The sequence below is a fragment of the Fukomys damarensis genome, unplaced genomic scaffold (assembly GCF_012274545.1).
Source record: "Fukomys damarensis isolate Sample0158 unplaced genomic scaffold, DMR_v1.0_HiC HiC_scaffold_16, whole genome shotgun sequence".
NCBI lineage: Eukaryota > Metazoa > Chordata > Mammalia > Rodentia > Bathyergidae > Fukomys > Fukomys damarensis.
In genome coordinates this window covers 103,767,403-103,785,722 of record NW_022900928.1, presented here as the reverse complement: position 1 = coordinate 103,785,722, position 18,320 = coordinate 103,767,403, and the positions used below count along the sequence as shown (strand labels likewise).

At 34.1% G+C, this 18,320-nt stretch overlaps 1 protein-coding gene and 1 pseudogene across 3 annotated transcripts in view; both read right to left on the bottom strand.

Moving 5' to 3' along the window:
- Positions 1-213: 213 nt before the first annotated feature.
- Positions 214-18,320, bottom strand: part of Nbeal1 (neurobeachin like 1) — a 195,561-nt gene continuing 177,454 nt past the window's right edge. For all 3 annotated transcript variants that reach the window (XM_010616111.3, XM_033764549.1, XM_033764550.1), the window contains 8 exons: positions 18,025-18,134; positions 16,003-16,175; positions 14,731-14,825; positions 11,457-11,573; positions 10,551-10,712; positions 7,785-7,933; positions 4,365-4,500; positions 214-1,428 (listed from right to left, as the gene is read on the bottom strand). In XM_010616111.3, coding sequence (XP_010614413.1) covers positions 1,327-1,428; positions 4,365-4,500; positions 7,785-7,933; positions 10,551-10,712; positions 11,457-11,573; positions 14,731-14,825; positions 16,003-16,175; positions 18,025-18,134 — 1,044 coding nt within the window. In that variant the 3' untranslated portion in view covers positions 214-1,326. The remainder of the gene's footprint in view (positions 1,429-4,364; positions 4,501-7,784; positions 7,934-10,550; positions 10,713-11,456; positions 11,574-14,730; positions 14,826-16,002; positions 16,176-18,024; positions 18,135-18,320) is intronic.
- Positions 9,081-9,510, bottom strand: LOC104856676 (annotated as a pseudogene).

Below are 18,320 nucleotides of genomic sequence, written 5' to 3'. Positions count from 1 at the left end.
ATAAGATTAACTATAATCCTAAAAGTTGTACATATCATAAAATAGAAATTAAAAAAAAACAAAAACTACTTTAGCAGGGCTGGGGATTTAGCTCAGTGGTTCCACCACCTGCCTCACAAGTGCAAGGTCCAGAGTTTGATCCCCAGTACCAAAACAAAACAAAACAAAAAAACTACTTAAGCAGCTGGGCCTGGTGGTTCAGGCCTGTAATTACAGCACTCAGGACACTGAGGCAGGATTGCCAAGATGTCAAGGCCAGTCTGAGCTACACAGTCAGTCCAACACTGAACTACAGTGTGAACACAGTTCAGGATGAATCACAAGGTGAAACCCTGTCTCAAAATAACCAACCAATTAAACCTAAAAGATTACTTTAAATGATTATTTAATTTATATACGTTTTTTCAATTAATCCATCAATCACAGATATCCTAGGTAAAAAAATAATATATTTGGGTAAAGTTAATTCTTCTAATTTTCAGAGTAAAAGAGTATTTACTTATCAAATAAGACACCAAGAAATTTTGAATTTTGCAGTTGTAAACTCTGTTAATATTACTTAAAATACCCACTGATAAAATCACAAACAGCATTTTTGCTTAAATATACTATAATGAAACACATCTATAAAATGTATCTCTAGCTTCTCTTTTTCCTACTCAACTTTTATTTTCTGTGATGATACAACTCAAATTTTCATTAATAGCATGTGAAATAGTTGCAGAATGAGCCATTGTACCACTTTGAATATTTTCTTTTAATCTTACCATGCAATCCTAGAACTTTTGGTGAGTTTTGAAAATATAAGTATGCAACACATGCATTAGAAATTATTACCTCCAGTCAGTAGATTCATAAATAATTTTTAATGTGGAAGTCAGAAAATAGAAAAATGATTATCTAAAGAATGTGTAGAAAGCCACATTTCTCAGCCCACTGTCTGTATTCTTTTACTAGAAATACCTTAAATTTTGCTACTTTGGCTACTAGATGAATTGAATATAATTTCATTTTGAAAATTTATTTTTTAAATGGATCTAATGATTTTTAGGAATGGGTAATTAAATTAAATCAAATCAAGTTTCTCAAATCCATCTCAGCATAGACTAAAGATTGATTAATAAGAATAGATTTAGTAACACTAAACAGCTAAAAGTGCATAATACACCCTACATACTTATATAAACCATACCAAATTGTAGCAAACTCACATAAGGGATTTTCAGAGACAAAAGCTTTACAGCCTTTTGGAGAGCTGAGAGATGTGGTTAAAATGACAAAACAATACATCAAGTTTCAGTTATCCATGACAGAAGATGGAAATAATCACTTGAAATCTTGAGTGTTATATTCTGTTTCTCCAGCTGAAATCTGGCTGAGTCGCTTGCTAGATCCCCACAATTTTCGAGAAAGCTGACCTGAACGCATCTGTTTAATCCAGAGAAATGAAAAAAAGAAATAGATGTTAAGAAAATGAAAGAATAAAGTCATTATATAACACTTATTTTGCAGAACGAACAGGTTTTGTTAGCAGATCATTAATGTTTTAAAGATTCTTGATTAATAATAAAGGCATTTGATTATGTCTTTTAGTTGAGAAAGGTCTCAAGTAAATTTGTAACTCTAAAAATAAAATATCACAGGGCCAGGGATTTAGCTCAGCGGTTCCACTGCCTGCCTGGCAAGTGTGAGGACCCGAGTTCAATCCCCGGTACCTCCCCCAAAAAAATCCCAGTTATGTTATGTAAAAATTATCACACCCCTTAACAAAAATATGTATTACTTCATTAAAATATATGTATTGAACTATACTTTATCTAGCCAGTAAGATATATAGGTTTGGAGATGTTTTTCCTGGTATTTATAGAACCATTAATGTCAAATATAAAGAATGTAAAATAATGTTTTGATGAAAATAATTTAAAATATTTTGATATAAGAATTTTAAATATTAATATTTAACAATAGAATGGTAGAACTGAGCTATATCCCAGCTCTTTTTTATAGACCTAAATTTTAGATAGGGTCTTGCTAAGTTGCTCAAACTGGCCTTGAACTTGTGATACTCCTGCCTCAAACTGCCATGAACCTGAGATTACTGAGTAGTTGGAATTCTAGGTATGAGCCATTCATTATGGCTGGCCCAGTGACAATTTACTTTTTTACTAGATATTCCTCTGCTACCTACCCATTTCTTTCTTTTTTTTTTTTTTCCTTTGGTACTGGGGATGAAACTCAGGATCTTGCACTTGCCAGGCAGGTGCTGTGTTACTGAGCTAAAATCTCCGGTTGCTACCCTTTTCAAATGGTGACTTTTCACAGGCCTCATAAAATTTTACCAGTGGCTTTGGGTGCTTGTTTTGCATTTTCATTTCCAGATGTATTTCCTGAAATATTATTTTCATTAATCTATTACTACCCTATAATCTGATTTATAAATATGAATTCCACACTGACAGAATAATATGTAAAACTGATATATGATTTGAAAATATACATTAATCAAAATTTTGATGTTTTAGATGGAAAAAATAAACCATGGTAGTTGAACACAATGCTGTATCCCTGTAATCTCAGCTGTGTGGGAGGCTGAGGCAGGATAGGACTCAATCCCAAATTTGAGTCTATCTTGGCAACTTACTGAGATCCTGTCTCAAAAATTCAAACAACAAAAAAGGGGCTGGCAATATAGCTCAGTGCCAGAGCATCCCTGGGTTCAATCCTCTACCACACACACAAAAAAAGCTGAATGACATCCTGGATTTGATCCCCAGTTCCAAGGGGGGGAAAAAATCTTGAAATAGAAATCTTTTCATAACTAAATACTAATCTAGTTCATATTTTATATGATCATAGCTATTTTTGTTTTTCCAGAACCAGGGAATGAATTCAGGACCTTGCCAGCCAGACACAGTGCCACTGAGCTACATTCCTGGCCCAATCACAGCTATTACATGAATTATATTTTGTTCTGAAAGATTCAGAATATTCAATTTGCTAAAGTAGATCCCTAATTTAGCTGATATAGCCAAAGATGTAAAACAGATTAAAAACGTACTTTAATTTACAACTTACACACAATTCAGATTCTATATTGTAGACTATATAAATCTTATAATAAGGGAAATTACCAAACTTATCTATAAATACTACAAAACATTAATTTAGGCCTATGAAATCCAGCTGCTCTGCTTAGGTGTTTTTTCCAAATAATTTAAAAAAATGTATACAATATTGGTCATTTCACTGAAAAAATTGAGTAAGATCAGAAAAGTGACAAGCTTACCTAATGTGGGAAAGAGCAGGCAATTAAAAAAGCATGCGAGTAAACCACAGAAAGTGAAATACAAAAAGTAAAGTCTGAGCTGAGATTTTATGAGATTCTCACACCAGCAGGGAACAGGTAAGTATGATTTGGGAAATTCACTGACCAGGAAATTCAGTGTTAAATATTGCTTAAATATTTTATTTTATTTTTATTTTTTGGTACTGGGGATCGAACTCAGGACCTTGTGCCTGAAAGGCAGCCATGGTGCCACTGAGCTAAATCCTCAACCCTTAAATATTTTAAATACAAGTGAAACACTGACATGTAAGCGTCCTGACAATGGAAGGTTGTTACATCTGAAATCAAATGTTGTAGTCACTTACGTATTTTAATGTAACTTTTTTATCCAGAAAAAAACAACTTAAGAAATTTTGAAATATTTATAAAACAAAAAGGTTCTTTTGTCCTGTCATACATAGACTTATTACAACCACTGTGTGGTAGTAAATTTTTCTCTTAAAATGATCCCACAGATGTCACATAGATTTATCAGAAAAGATCACTGATGAATCGAAAAAACTTACAATGATTAAATATCTCTATGAAATAAATTTCTTAAAAGAATCAGTAAATCACCTGGAGTTTAGCCACTTAGTTCTCCAAGAGACAAGAGCTAGATTTATTTCATCTTAATAATTAGCAATTGCTAAACCACTAGCAAATTTACAATTACTGGAAACTGAGAATTATGACTTTACAAAAAGATGTACAGTCATGGTGGATATATATTAAAATGATGTATTTTCATTATCTGAGCCAAAATTTTTTTAATAAAGGCTTTTATGTACTAAAAATCTATGTAGTAGTGTTGAATCAAGTGGTAGATGAAAACTACCAAATGTGTGCTTCCAATCATAACATAAACATCACTCTTGAACAACAGTATCCTCTGTTTTCATTTATTGCCCTTTGAAAAATCAAATTTATTTTTAAACTTGTTCATCCATAATGGAGACTTTTGAGTTAGTTGGAATAAAAGCGAACCAAAGGCATCCCCAACAGTACGGGAAATAAAATTCATGACATTAGATTTTACCTCAGCTGGCTTGCCAACACCTACTACAATCAACTTGCCATCTTCTAAACCTACTAGAATATGGCTGTATTCCTTGGTTACACAAACACAGTGGATAGGCAACCGCATGTCTAATGGCGCGATGCTGAGATTCAAACTAGAAGAGAAATAAAAAAAGACCCAATTACATGCAAATATTCTGTATTCACAATTTTATACCTGGAAAATGATAAATCTAGAAGTGACTCACATAAAGGCCCATATTTATAGTACTACTTAAAAGACCTGATAGATCTTTTCCTTAGACCCAACATACTTTTCTTCTAATAATCAGACAAAATATTACTAAAACATCCCTCAAACTTATATGTAAAATTTTTTATTCCTTACTAAGAACTTTACACTTATTCTTCAATTTCCCCATTATTATTACAACATCCCCCTCCCCTCCCTGTATGTGTTTTAGACGGGATCCCACTATGATTCCTAGGGAGATTTGAAACTCTGAACTGAAGTAATCTATCCTCCTGCCTTAGCCTCCTGAGTAGCTGAGAGTACAGTTCTGAGCTACCCTTTCAGGCTTCAAATGTTCATTATGATTCATCATATATCTAAGGTAAATATCTTGTCTATTCCCTTGACAGAGGGTTCCTAGTGTGATCAGAGGGAGATAAGAGATCAAGGAAAAAAAACAGGTAGAACTCTATGTAGATATTATTAGACTTTTGTCTTTAGTGTCTTTCCTAAAACAGGTGGAAATGTCCTTTCATTAGTCATCATTCTCTTAATCCAAGATAATCAGCAGGCATCTGTACTAGCTCTACTTTAACCATACTTCTGAAACCAAGTGCAATACAAAGCTCATGGCTGTCTGTTGGGAGACATTCTACATAATTTTTGGGGGAACAAATTATTTCACAATTAAATTACGATTACTCAATAGTCCTGGGATGTTGTGATGCTCAAGGGCAAGATTATATCAGCTGAAGATATCCTGAGTCTTTGAGAACTGAGTAGAAAGATTTCAGCTGGGGAGGGACAAATTCCTTATCAGTTTAAACTCATCCCACCTACTATTGTAAGAACATTTTTTTTGCTCACCTTACCATCCAGATCAACATAAGATCCTCATCAACATAAATTCCTCATTGGTATAGGATTACTGCTACCCTCTGAATAATCTGACATTTCCTCTGATTATAAGATCCTCATCAATCTAGGATTATCACCTCCATATGAGTCATCAGATACTCCCTATGAACCCAATAAATATTGGCAAGCTAGGAGTGTCTTTGTCTTTGCTGCCCAGAGCAGCACTGATCAGGCTCATTTCCTGTCTTTATTCTTTAATTCACCTTGTGCTGTTGTGGCTCACAGGAGACCAGGACTCACTGCAAGGGTTCTGGTAGCATCCCTTTTCCCATTCCCCATAGTTGTCTTTGAGCCGTGTCTTTGAGCTCTATTTTATTTTCACCTCCAAAAGAGGGCCCTCCTTTTTATCTCCATTTCAATTCCTACTAACGCTTCATTAAGACTCCCATGACTACTCGACCTGGAGTAACTTTTAATGTCTTTTAAACTCTTTTTGCACATATAACTAATACAACATAATTTAATGTATTATTATTTTTCTAATTAGCATGCTAATATTGCCATTTCCTTCGGTAGTCTTAAAACCCAGAAGGTCAGTTATTATTATGCATCACAGAACTGAGGTACATTTATTAAATGCTTTTCATTTTGTCAATTAATAAGTGAGAGCTGGACAGGAATGACAAAAAGCTCAAAAAATGCACACACATATGGTGTGTGCTTTTGAGGTAAATACAATTGTTCTATTTGCTTTTTATGGTATTCCATTATGACAATGTCTGTGTTTGTTTAATCATTAGACAATGAAGAATCCTATGTCACACAAACACACTCAACATTCCAGAGTAACCTGCTGAGATCCATTGATTTTTCTACTTTGAGAATCTCCTACAGGTACCCTAAAAATTAGAAAAAAAAAGAGATGGTAAGATATAATTGGAATGTGGACTCTGTTACGGCTTACATCTAGATGTCCCTCCAAAGCCTTATATGCTCATAGTAGGGGATTTGGGGAGTGACTAAATACTGGATCAGTCCACTGACTGGTTTAGCATATTTCTGGGTGTGGGTGATGGACTTGCTGAAGAGGGAAGACAGGCTCTGAGTCAACAGGCTTATAAGCCTGGATGGAATACAAAGAGAAAGGAGGAAAATTTGCTGCCTCCTGCCTGCCATGTCATGGACTGTCTCTCCTCAGAGATGCCCCTCTGCCATGATGCCTTGCCTCGGAGGAAACCTCCTTGGACTGAAACCTCTACAAATTGAGGGCCAAAATAAACATTCCTCCTTTAACTTGTGGGTGTCAGGTATTTTGTTCCAGCAACAAGAAAATAACTTGAGAACACTGAGATAGATTTAATGCTGTAACACAGGACAAAAAAAAAAAAAAAAAAAAAAGCAGAAAGTAAAAGCAAAGGATTTTGGTATAGAAGTGAATTGCCTATTGAAAAAAAAGAAAATAAAGGAAGTGAATGTGATATAAAAATGCAACAAAATAGAATACCTCAGATGAGAAAATAATTGGTAAAAAGATATTTTGGGGGGAGGGCAAGAATAATTTGGGTATATAAATAAACCACAGTAATTTATTTTTAAGAAGGAAAGAAAAAAAAAACCACATTAGTGGCACAGGTAGAATAACAGTGCTTTCTGTATTTAAGCTAATACATCTGAAGAATACTGAATTTAGAAACATACCCTTACTCTAACATCCTTGTCTTTCATTGAAGAACAGAGAATTCCTTTATTGAATTAAATAACAGAAGATTCTGTCATCAATAAAGCACAAGTAGAGTAGCATTAAAAATACTTGTTTTTCCTATCAGAATTTAAAAAAAATTAGTTTGTAACAATTCAAACCCTAACATGGACAAATTTCCAAATTCACCATTCAGGCTTGGCACTATTAAAACTTTTTGCTGAGTCTACATATTTTTGAAAACTTTAATTGTGGTAAAATATACACAATGCGAACTTTTCTACATATTTTTATTTTATTTATTTGTTGTTGTTGTTGTTTTGAGACAGGGTCTCACTTCATAGTTCATGCTTGCCCTGAACTCACTATGTAGCTCAGGCTGGCCTTGAACTCAAGGCAATCCTCCTGCCCCTTCCAAGTACTGGGATTACAGACGTAAACCACCATACCTGGCTCTACATATTTTTAATATGTGTGTGAATACATATTTCATTAATTAATCCAGGAATACTTTATCTTCCTCAAATTTTTTTATCATGTGAACATTTCAAAATGACAAAGGATTAGAAGTTTAGATTTCTGATTTCCACTCTAGGCTGAAGTACTGCTACCTATTTTGAAATGGTGCTTCAATAATTTTTATTACTTACCTGTGGAGATCTCTTATAGATAGGGACCCTTGTAAACTGCCCACGACAATGTGTTCTCCAATTATACACATATCTGATATTTGTTCCTTCAGGACTTGAGACCCCAGATACTTGCCATTTACTGAAAACAGATGTAAAGCATTCTTATCCTACAAAGAAGTGATGAGGAAAATTTAATGATCTCAACTAGAAGCTCAGGTGTTTTTTCATTTCTACTATTATTTTATTTTTAAGATATTTTTTAAAGGGCCGGGGATTTAGCTCAGTGGTGCCACCACCTTGCCTTGCAAGCACAAAGTACCAAACAAAAAAAAAAAATTTTTTTTTTTTTTACAATATTTTCAACTTAAACACGATTTACACTGAACACGTATGGCAGCTTAACTTAACCAAACATGAAATTTAAGAAGCTAAAACTGTTGTAGCTTTGTTAAAAAGAAAAGCTGTGCTGCAAACTACTATCATGATAGTCAACAAAGCAAGGAAAAGCACTATTCAAATTATGTAAACATCTCTTTGTTTAACTGAATTATAGGCTGGTGTTTGTCCCAAATTAGACTTCACACAGGTATGGCTATGACAAGGTGAATCTTCAGAGGACACAATTCTCAAATCACATATTCCTCAAATGTATCATTAGTAGAATTCAGTATTTCTAACATGATAAAATATCAAGAAAGCCAGGAATAACTATCATTACCTTGCTACCTCAGTCACCAAAGACATAATTATTTCAAATTAGATATTCTTCAGAAAAATTTTTTCTTTTTTTTTGAGACAGGGTCTTGCTATAGTTTAAGCTGACCTTAAACTCACTACATAGCTGAGGGTGGCCTCCAACTTGTGGCAATCCTCCTGCCTCACGGGGAGTCCTCTTTGTAAGGACATGCAACTAAAAAATCTGGAATGTAATTTAAATTTACTCATTTCTATAAAATGTACACATTAACAAGTGTTGGTTAATCCTAAGGGGACAGTTTAGCTTCAAGGATGACAATTTAGTAAGATTTAGAGTTATTTAATTTGGTCCTTTGTCACTACTTGACTGGTGGTTCCTTTCTTGCTGTCTTTACATTAAGTCACGGGACCAATTCTATTTTCAATAAATGTTTGACTACTTTTTACTTAATAACAGTCTCAGCACTTTTACCAAGCATGCAGGACTAACAAAAACTTTGGCAATGCACAAGTGTAACAGTGACAAGAGAGCTTTTACCATTAAGTCTTCTAATACTGCCTTCACAGTGTGGAAATTGTGCTATATCCACCAAAAAAGGGCCCATCTACTGAAATATTTTAGTACTTCACCCCAGGAACAACTCCTTTGCATTTGGATTCAAATTACTCTCAACCACCAGAGAAGAGCCATCATTGATAACAAGGTCATTAAATTGACTTGGATTTGGGTCCATAGTTTGTGGGAGACCTCAACTGGAATAAACCACTCATATTCCTCTTCATCTTCTAGCATTTTTTGGAAATAGCATTCAATAAATTTTTCTTCCTACAACTCCTCTTCTATTTGTTTTGAATTCCTCTTCATTTGCCATCCACATGTACTCTGCAAATGGATTGTCATCTTTGTGAGAATGACTATTGTTAATCACATCTTCATTGGTGATGCTTGGGTCAGTACTGCTGCTTCTTGGACCTTTCATGGCTGGCATTTTCATTTTTAACCCAGGGTGTGGCAGTGGGGATGGCAGCCAACAAATTCTGTCAGATCTCCACAGGCAACTCTGTTCTCCCGCTCAGTGCGCTTCACCCGCCACCTCCCTTCTCCAGTCCAAACAAGCACTGAAGCTGTTTTTATATTGTTAGTTAAAAGGTGTAACAGAATGATTAAAATTTTGTAATAAAAATATAGTTACACTTAAAAGAAAAGTATACAGACAATATGAGTGATTTCAAATTAGACAGCCAAATAAATAAATGTTAAATAGGATGTCTCACCCTCACCTGAAGGAAAAGTAAAATGTCCAGTCCTGCAAATATCCTACATTATTAAAGCAAAAGCAAAAGATTCTTTTAAAAGCTATCACTGAAAGGAAATAAACATAAAACTCAGGGTGAATTTATTTATATTCTGCCTTGTGAAAAAAGATAAATTGGCACAGGGCGTGGTGGCGCACACCTGTAATCCCAGCACTTGGTAGGCTGAAGCAGGAGGATCGCTGTAAATTTATGACCAGCCTGGGCTACATAGTGAGTTCCATGTCAGTCTCAACTACCTAGTGAAACCCTGTCTCAAAAAACAAAACAAAACAAAACAAAAAGATAAACTGGCTATCATTTCCATTAAGCTTATGATGTCCCACATAATCAGAAATTATTTTCTAAATCTTATATTGCATAGAGTAATAGAAATTCCTGTAATAAACATTCAAATGTAGACTTTTTGGGGGGGTATCGGGGATTGAACTTGGGACCTTGCACTTGCAAGGCAGGCAGCAGCACCACTGAGCTAAATCCCCAGCCTAAAAATACAAATGTGAGGCCAACACCATGGTAGAAGTCTATGTAATGGTAAGGAATGAATAAATGAATGATAAAAAGAAAAACAGCCTCTTTAAAACACTTTTTTGGGGGGCGGGTGTGGTACTGGAGCTCTAACTCTGGACCTTGTGCTTGCAAAGAAGGCACGGTGCCACTGAGCTAAATTCCCAGCCCAAACACAGTGTTCTTTTTGTGCTCAAACTGCCTCCATCGTGGAAAGGGAAGGACGTGCTACTGGTACACTGTTCCTACTGCATGAAAGTCAGGTACCTTGAGGGTGGTCTTTTCTTCAGTGCTGGAGTAGATGACAATGTGCCCTTCCCAAGATATAGCCAAATTGGGAATGGTCAGGAACAGAGAACTCTCACAAGGTGGCCGTAAAGTCCTCATGTACTGACCTTTCTTAATGGTATATATAATCACAGTGCCATCCTACACATAGGAAATATTAGAAAATGAAAAATAAATTAAAAAGTCCATGGCCAGTAACAGCAAAAGAGAAAAAAGTAAAGTTGGCTGGACAAAGAAATTCAAGAAAAGAACTGAGAAAATGATTATTTTACCAAGGACACATGTAGTTTAGAAAAAATGACAATCTTCAAATATCAGGTAGTATTTTATGTCATAAAGTGACCTCTTAACTATGAAAATCAATCAAATCCCACCATCCTTTTACAGATTTTCTTTTTATATTATTGTACTTTTACAATGTCCTATGTAAATATGTTGAAAAGCTTTTTTCCCAATTCCCCTAGAAAATCTTTGAGATATAAACATCACTACTGAATTCGTAAAAAAAAGCATTCTTTAAAAGTGAACTCCTTACCGAATAGTTTCTATGGTGTGAAAAACAAAGTGTAAATAAGATCCAAATTGTACAACTGATAATGTGAAATAGGAAGAAAAGGGCTAAAGGTGTAGGGAAAGTGGGGAGGGTAGGGGAAAGGAAATAAGGGAAAAGAAAAAATAAGAGAAAAAAATGGAAACAAAGTCTTTGTAAATAGGGGAGGGTAGAAGGGGTGGAGGGAGGGCAGGGGGATGGGGAAAAAATGAGAACCAAAATCTGTCATGTAAAGGTACAAAATCCCAATGATGAATGTAACTGTACTGTGTACCTAAAAAGTACCAATAAACTCAATGAAGAAAAAATAAAATAAAATAAAAGTGAACTCTTACCCTTGATCCTGATACTGCCATGTCTAGTTCAGTGCTTATGGCGACACTCAATACCTCATCAGTGTGTCCATAAAGAATTTGAAAAGGTTTAGATGCTAAGCCCACAGGAGCGCCTCCCTAATGTTAAAACACAAAGGCAAAGATGAAGCATTTTCTCACTATCTATTTTTTTATAACAAAGTTTATAATGCATTTAAACTTTCTAACAAAATACTAATACTGCAAATACTGCAAATAGTTTACTCAAAGTAGTATGCATTCTTGTGTTTTTCTTTGGACTCGTGAATGATTCTCAAACTTTTGAAGCTCAAGAAAATATAAATAGTCTTAATGTTGACTTAGATTAATTTTTTCAGGTATCTTATTTGTTCTTTTAAAATACCGCTTCATTCTTCCTTAATGTCAAAGAAAATTCTCATCTTTTATCTCCAAATACTTTCCCTCTGACATTTATTTGAGTCTCTACTTCCAGAACTCAATTATCTTCATGATGATTTGTCTTTAATTTTTACAGCTATTATTCATTCTTTAATTATTCTAATCTATCTTTTTCATGTGTATTTACTTTGGTTACCTTAAATCTTTCTTCCATACTATTAATTTGGTTTGTAGCCTGGTGGAATCTTTCTTGCTGTTTCTTTGTTGGTTTTATTTAAATTTGTAACCAGTTTGTACTGGTTTTGCTCTCACTTTGATTCTTCTGTAACCTCTGTTCTCATTTCATGTTTGAGCACCTATTTTGTTAAACCACTATTCTTACGTTTTTCTAGTGACACAATTTTATTGTAAGGAATCTGTCTTCTCTTTGAGTTGTTTTCCTTCATGTCTTTAGTATGCTATTTGTACATTATTTTATATCTTATGAAATGTTCGAATAGTTGACATGTTACTTGTTTTAGTCACAATTATCCTACATGACTCTGCCCACCTGTCTGTTCTACCCAGTATACATAAATTCCCCTTGGCACTCTACTGACTAAAACAAATTTATCTTTCCCTTATAGGCGTCAGTCTTACTACTTAGTGTTTTGTCCAATTTCTATACATCAAGTAATTCCTGTATTATTTAAGCAATGCAAGTTACAGAAAAAGACGGACTTCCCCAAAGTTCATTTTACAAAGGCTACATATCTCAATACTAAGCATGATAAAAACCAATAAAACCCTACTTCAATTGAGAGTAGAGAAAAATTAAAGCAAATAATACATAGTAATAATACATAATAATAAATAATAATAATAATACATAGTAATAATACATAGTAATAAATAATAGCAATAAAATACAATAGCAATACACCACAATGTATGTGGATTTATTATAGGAATTGAAGGATGGTGAAAACCTAGGAAATTTCTCAGTAGATTACATTAAAAAAAATTAAAAAGAAAAACTATAAAAGAGAAACTTACCTGCAGAGAACATTACTGTGAATACTAACCAAATTAGAATATAAACTGTAGATTAGATAATAGCATTGCATAAATGGTAAGCATTTTGATTTTGGCAACTGCACTGTGGTTATATATAAGAATACCTCTGACCTAAGAATGGGCAACTGGCTAAATAAAACCTTGTCTATAAAGTAAAATAAAACTCAGGAACCTCCTGCCTCAGTCTCCTGAGAGGTGGGATTATAGGTGTGTGTGCCACCATCCTAGATTGTGTGGCTTCAAAAAAAACAAATAGCAATAATTAATTAGAACTGAAAATGATTTAAAAACCAATAAAAATGAGAAGTATAATTAGAACAATAGAGAATCTAAATGGAAAAAGATTATTAAAAAATATTACCAACAGATATTTAAAGACCTGAAATAAAAATGAAAATACAGGTCGGCGCAGTGGCACACACTTGTAATCTCAGCACTGGGGAGGTGGAGGCAGGAAGATTACCACCAATTGAAGACCAGCATGGGTTGCATAGTGAGTTTAAAGCCAGTCTGAAGTATATAGCAAGATCCCATTTCAAAAAAACAAAAGGAAAATACACTTTCTATTTCTTGATAGGAATAATTATAGAAGTATCAATCTACATCAAATTAATATACAAATTAAATACAATTTCAAGTAAGACTAACATGGAGATGCTTTAGGAGGATATGGTTAAAATATTTTGAAAGTTCATGTGGAAGAATAAATACCACAGAAAAATAGCAGAGAACAGTTTGCTTATGTCCTCTACGTGTGTGTTGTGTGTTTTGGGGGGGGGCGGTTCTGGTGCTGGGGATTGAACCCAGGGCCTATACAAGTGCTGCACTACTTAGCTACATTCTCAGCCTACTGTGTTTTTTTATTTAAAAAAAATGAGGGGAGAAATCTGCCTTATCAAACATTAAATTACTAAAAACATTTTTGTATTCACATACAAATATTATAACTAAGTGTAAAAGTCTGAGAAGTCTAGAAAACCTAATTCAGTAGGTAGAGTGAGATCACTTTCCACTAACAAGTAAATTTTATAAAATATATATTAAAAGACTATCATAAATAGTGAAATGTAAAAAATAACATGAAAAATTGTAAGAAAGTTTTTAGATAATTTTGTTTATAAACTTGAGATGGGAAAAGGTATATTAAACAAGAGAGAAAAATAGAAACCATTAAAAAAAGGACTGTTTTTGGAAGGTGGTTGTTTTATTTTTTGAGACAGGGTCTCATTTTGTAGTGCAGGCTGGCCTTGAATTCAAGGTGTAGCCCACGCTAGCCTTAAACTAGCAGTGATCCTTCTGTCTCAGCCTCCAAAGTGCTGGGATTACAGGCATGCACCACCATGCAATGGCAAAAAAAAAGGAAACTTCTCAAACCAGTATTATGGAAATTTGATAAGGATGAAAATTATGTATCTTTAATTTCTAATAGTCCCACCAAAAAGAAAAATAGAAATATTATTGTGCTATCAAGAAAATAAAAAATAATTACTATTTTTCTAAGTGAGACTAAAACACTGAGAGATTCACAAGGAGAAATTTTGCAAATAGGGTGTAAAGAATCAGAAAATAAACCTAGGAAAAAAATGTGATCAGAACACAGCAAAATGTGCTTATAAAGGAATTCAAAGCAGTCATTTACTGCCACAGAAAAATTCATTAGACTCTATTAGAACACCTCAATAGCCTTTCCAAAGCAAATTATGTGAACCAAGAACATTTTATTTTTATTTATTTAGCAAAACATTAGTACATTTTAGACATACATAGTGATAACATTCATCATAGGGAATCTGTACCAGCACATGATATATGAACCAAGAACATTTTAACGTGTGACTACCTGTTGTGTAATTTGCCATATCATACATGTAGTATCTCTGGAACCAGAAATCAAATGTAATCCACAGTAATCTGCAGCTAAGCAAGTCACAATATCTGTAAGAAAAGGGAATTAAATAAAATGAAATGGCTTGGTTTTGTTGGAAGACAACTATAAGGGAAATTTTAGTTAATATTCAAACTGTTACTGAATCAGTTATTCTAGCAGGGAAAAATGTTGGAATGGCATTGGAAAAGCACTGGGAAAGTGATACAGGAAAGCAGTACTGTGAAAATCATCTCAGAGAACATTTTCTGAGACTGTCCTCCTCAGCATCAGGTATAACTGTGGGGGGTAGGGAATGTCTATGAGAACCTTGGGAGGTCAGATAGCTTGAAATAAATCTGCAATTAATTTTGATGTTTCTCTGGCTATTTCATTCCATTCACATCTCTTCCCATTGGGAATTACAACTGTATAAAATTTGTGTCCCTAAAGAAAATAATCCATATTATTATACCATAATTTTTTTTTTCCTGTATCGGGGATTGAACTCAGGGCCTTGGGCTTATGAGGCAGGTGCGGCGCCACTGAGCTTAATCCCCAGCCTTATTATGCCATAATTTTATAATATAAAAAATCTTTTTCCTAAACTGTAAGCAGCCAAGCTAAGTGATATTTTAGGATTCACTAGTAAAGAATAAGCAGTAGGCTTCCTTTCTCTTCTGTAACTGATTTACTGGAAAAAAAAATTTACCCAGTGTTTTATTCTTATATTGAATACTGAGATACTAAGACATGCCAGGTTAAAACACATTCAATTTCATCTCTTGTGCTCTATTGTTCATACAATAGTAGGACAGTTGATGATTTATTTAATGATGACAAATCTTATTAGTTTGTCTTAAAATTTTTATCAACCAATTTGTGTTTATTACCCAACTTTTATTTATTGATTGATTGGGTACTGGGGATCGAATTTGGGCCCTTGCGCTTGCGAGGCAGGTGCCAGAACCACTAAGCTAAATCCCCAGCCCTATTAGCCAATTTTTGAAAAGGCTTAATCTAACATTTTATAGACATTGTAAATGTGTATTTAATTTCTATAGTGCTTTAGTATACCTCCAGTATATCAGACACTCTTACAGAAAGCATTCAATATTTAAAATAAACTATCAAAATGTTTACTTATCTTAAAGGTAAATTAAAATACTTTATGTAGAATGTACTACTTCTGTAGTTAGAAAAAATAGAAAATTTTGGGGTTTTTTGGGGGGAGGGGTTAATGCTTACCCATATGTCTGATGTTGTGTGATATAATTTTGCCTTTTGTAAGTGACATCACTTGAATGCTATTATCCCAGTGTCCAGCACTGAAGAGTAACTTGGCATCATGCGATACCACAAAGAGCTTAGAAGTAAGTTCCAGCCCTGGAGCAAAAGGACCATTCATACTACGCTGAGTTCTGTAAATACAATTAAATATTAGACTTCCTCTTAAAAGAACACTTAGCTAGGAACAACTGTTTTTAGAAGAAAAAATTTTTTGGTACCGGGGATCAATCTCGGGTCCTTGTGCTTGCAAGGCAGGTGGTGGAACCACTGAGCTAAATCCCCGGCCCTGTTTTTAGAAATTTTTCTAAAACAAAAATAAAAAATAAGCCCCCAAAGTACTACTTGAAATGTCTATTAATAAATGATGAACATTTAAATAATACATTAATATTACTTCATATTTTTCATAAAGCAAATAGCCTCAAGGGTTAAACTTAAAGAAGAAACATTTTTCAATGTTTAAATCTTGGCTTTCAAAGCCAATGTAATAAAATTGGTAAATCTATAAATGGTACTTTAGAAATAAGTATAAAGACAAAAATTTTCCAGGACCAGGAAAATCAGAAATAAGGACCAGGGATATCCTATACAAGGTGATAGACAGGAGATGAATTAGATAAATGCACTAATTATGATGACACTTTTCCATTCCAACCAAAGCAAGCAGTTGGGTTTTATCTGCTTCCAAGTGAAATATCTGTAAGCTGGAACAATTTAAATTCTGCAGAAAGACACAAGAGTCAGTGGTGCCCCACCTGCCTGCAAGTTCAAGGTCCTGAATTCGATCCCCAGTATGGGAAGGGGGTGACAACATAAGAGTATGTTCAGAAAATGAGGGCTAATTTTGACATTTCAGTCCTAGAATTTTATTATTCAATAATAATTTTCTGAGACTATGCTTTATATAAAAGACAATAGTGAATTAGGCATGACTATGCATGCTTACAATCTCAGCATTCTGAGATAGGAGAATCTCAACTTTGAGTCCATCTTGAGCATTCGGACAACTAACTCAAAATAAAAAATAAAAAGGAGGTTGGGGGTGTGCCTTAGTGTGAAGATCCTGGGTTCGATACCCAGTACTGAAAACCAACCAACTTACCCAAAGAAAAAAAGAAAAAACAGTAGTACTAAGTTCCTTTTTTTGGGCAGGGGCAGACAAGGACTTGCTGTGTATTTCAGGCTGATCTTGAATTCACTATGTAACCCAGCCTGGTCTCAAACTTGCAGCAGTCCTCCTGCCTCAGCCTCCCAAGTGCTAGGATTACAGGTATACCTCACTATGCATGGCTAATAGTACTAAATTCTAAGTGGGATAAAAAAGGAAAAAATATATTATGAGTTGAGGAAGACAAGAAAGACATAATGATAATAATTATATCATTTTAAGTTTTCAAATATATGATACAATCTGATTCACTAACAACAAAGAACATGATTTAACTTGGAAAAATACAAGCAAACACTCAGCTAAGAAAACTTAGAGTAAGGACTATAGTACCTTATATTAGAAAGTAGTTTTGGAAGTAAAAACAAAATAAAGTAATACTAAACTATTATCTGAAACAAATAGTAAATACTGAAATAGAACAAAATTACAATTAAATTTACCATTCCTAGTACCTTTTACATCCATAGCTGATTAGAAATTAAGTGTTGTCTTTAAATTAATATCAAATCAGGACATAAAAAGAGGGGAAGGAAAAATGGGAGGAAAAAGAAAGATAAAATGTGGGTCTCAAAACATTACTTTCACATGAATCAGTCTAGTTATTTTTCCTGGCAGGAAGGTATATGCTGTAATCGTTCTGCCTCATATGTTCACTTACTTTGTTGCCTTTAAAAAAAATTTTTTTATTTTATTTTATCCCATACCCTCCGGTAAGCCCCCTCCCCTCCCTATGTATGAAAGCTTTTTCTATTTTTCCTTCTATTTTCACTTTTTTTTCCTTTGTCCCTTCCTTCCTTTCATTTACTTACTTTGGATTTGTTACAGTTTGATCCTTGATGAAGGTGAAGTAATTAGATATATTTCTGTCATAAGGCAGCCATCCATGGGTTCCAATAACATAGTTCATACTTACTGTTACCTGATAAAGAACATATGACAATTCAACTGAAACACTAAATGAACAGTAGCAAAATCAACCAACTGCTCACAGGCTCAGTATTTATCACTTAAGCGATGCTGTGGGACAGTATATTTAACACATAAAACTCAGCAAGTCAGTTCAAATAAAAAAGCTCTTTATCTTACAGGAAGAAAACTTTTTTTT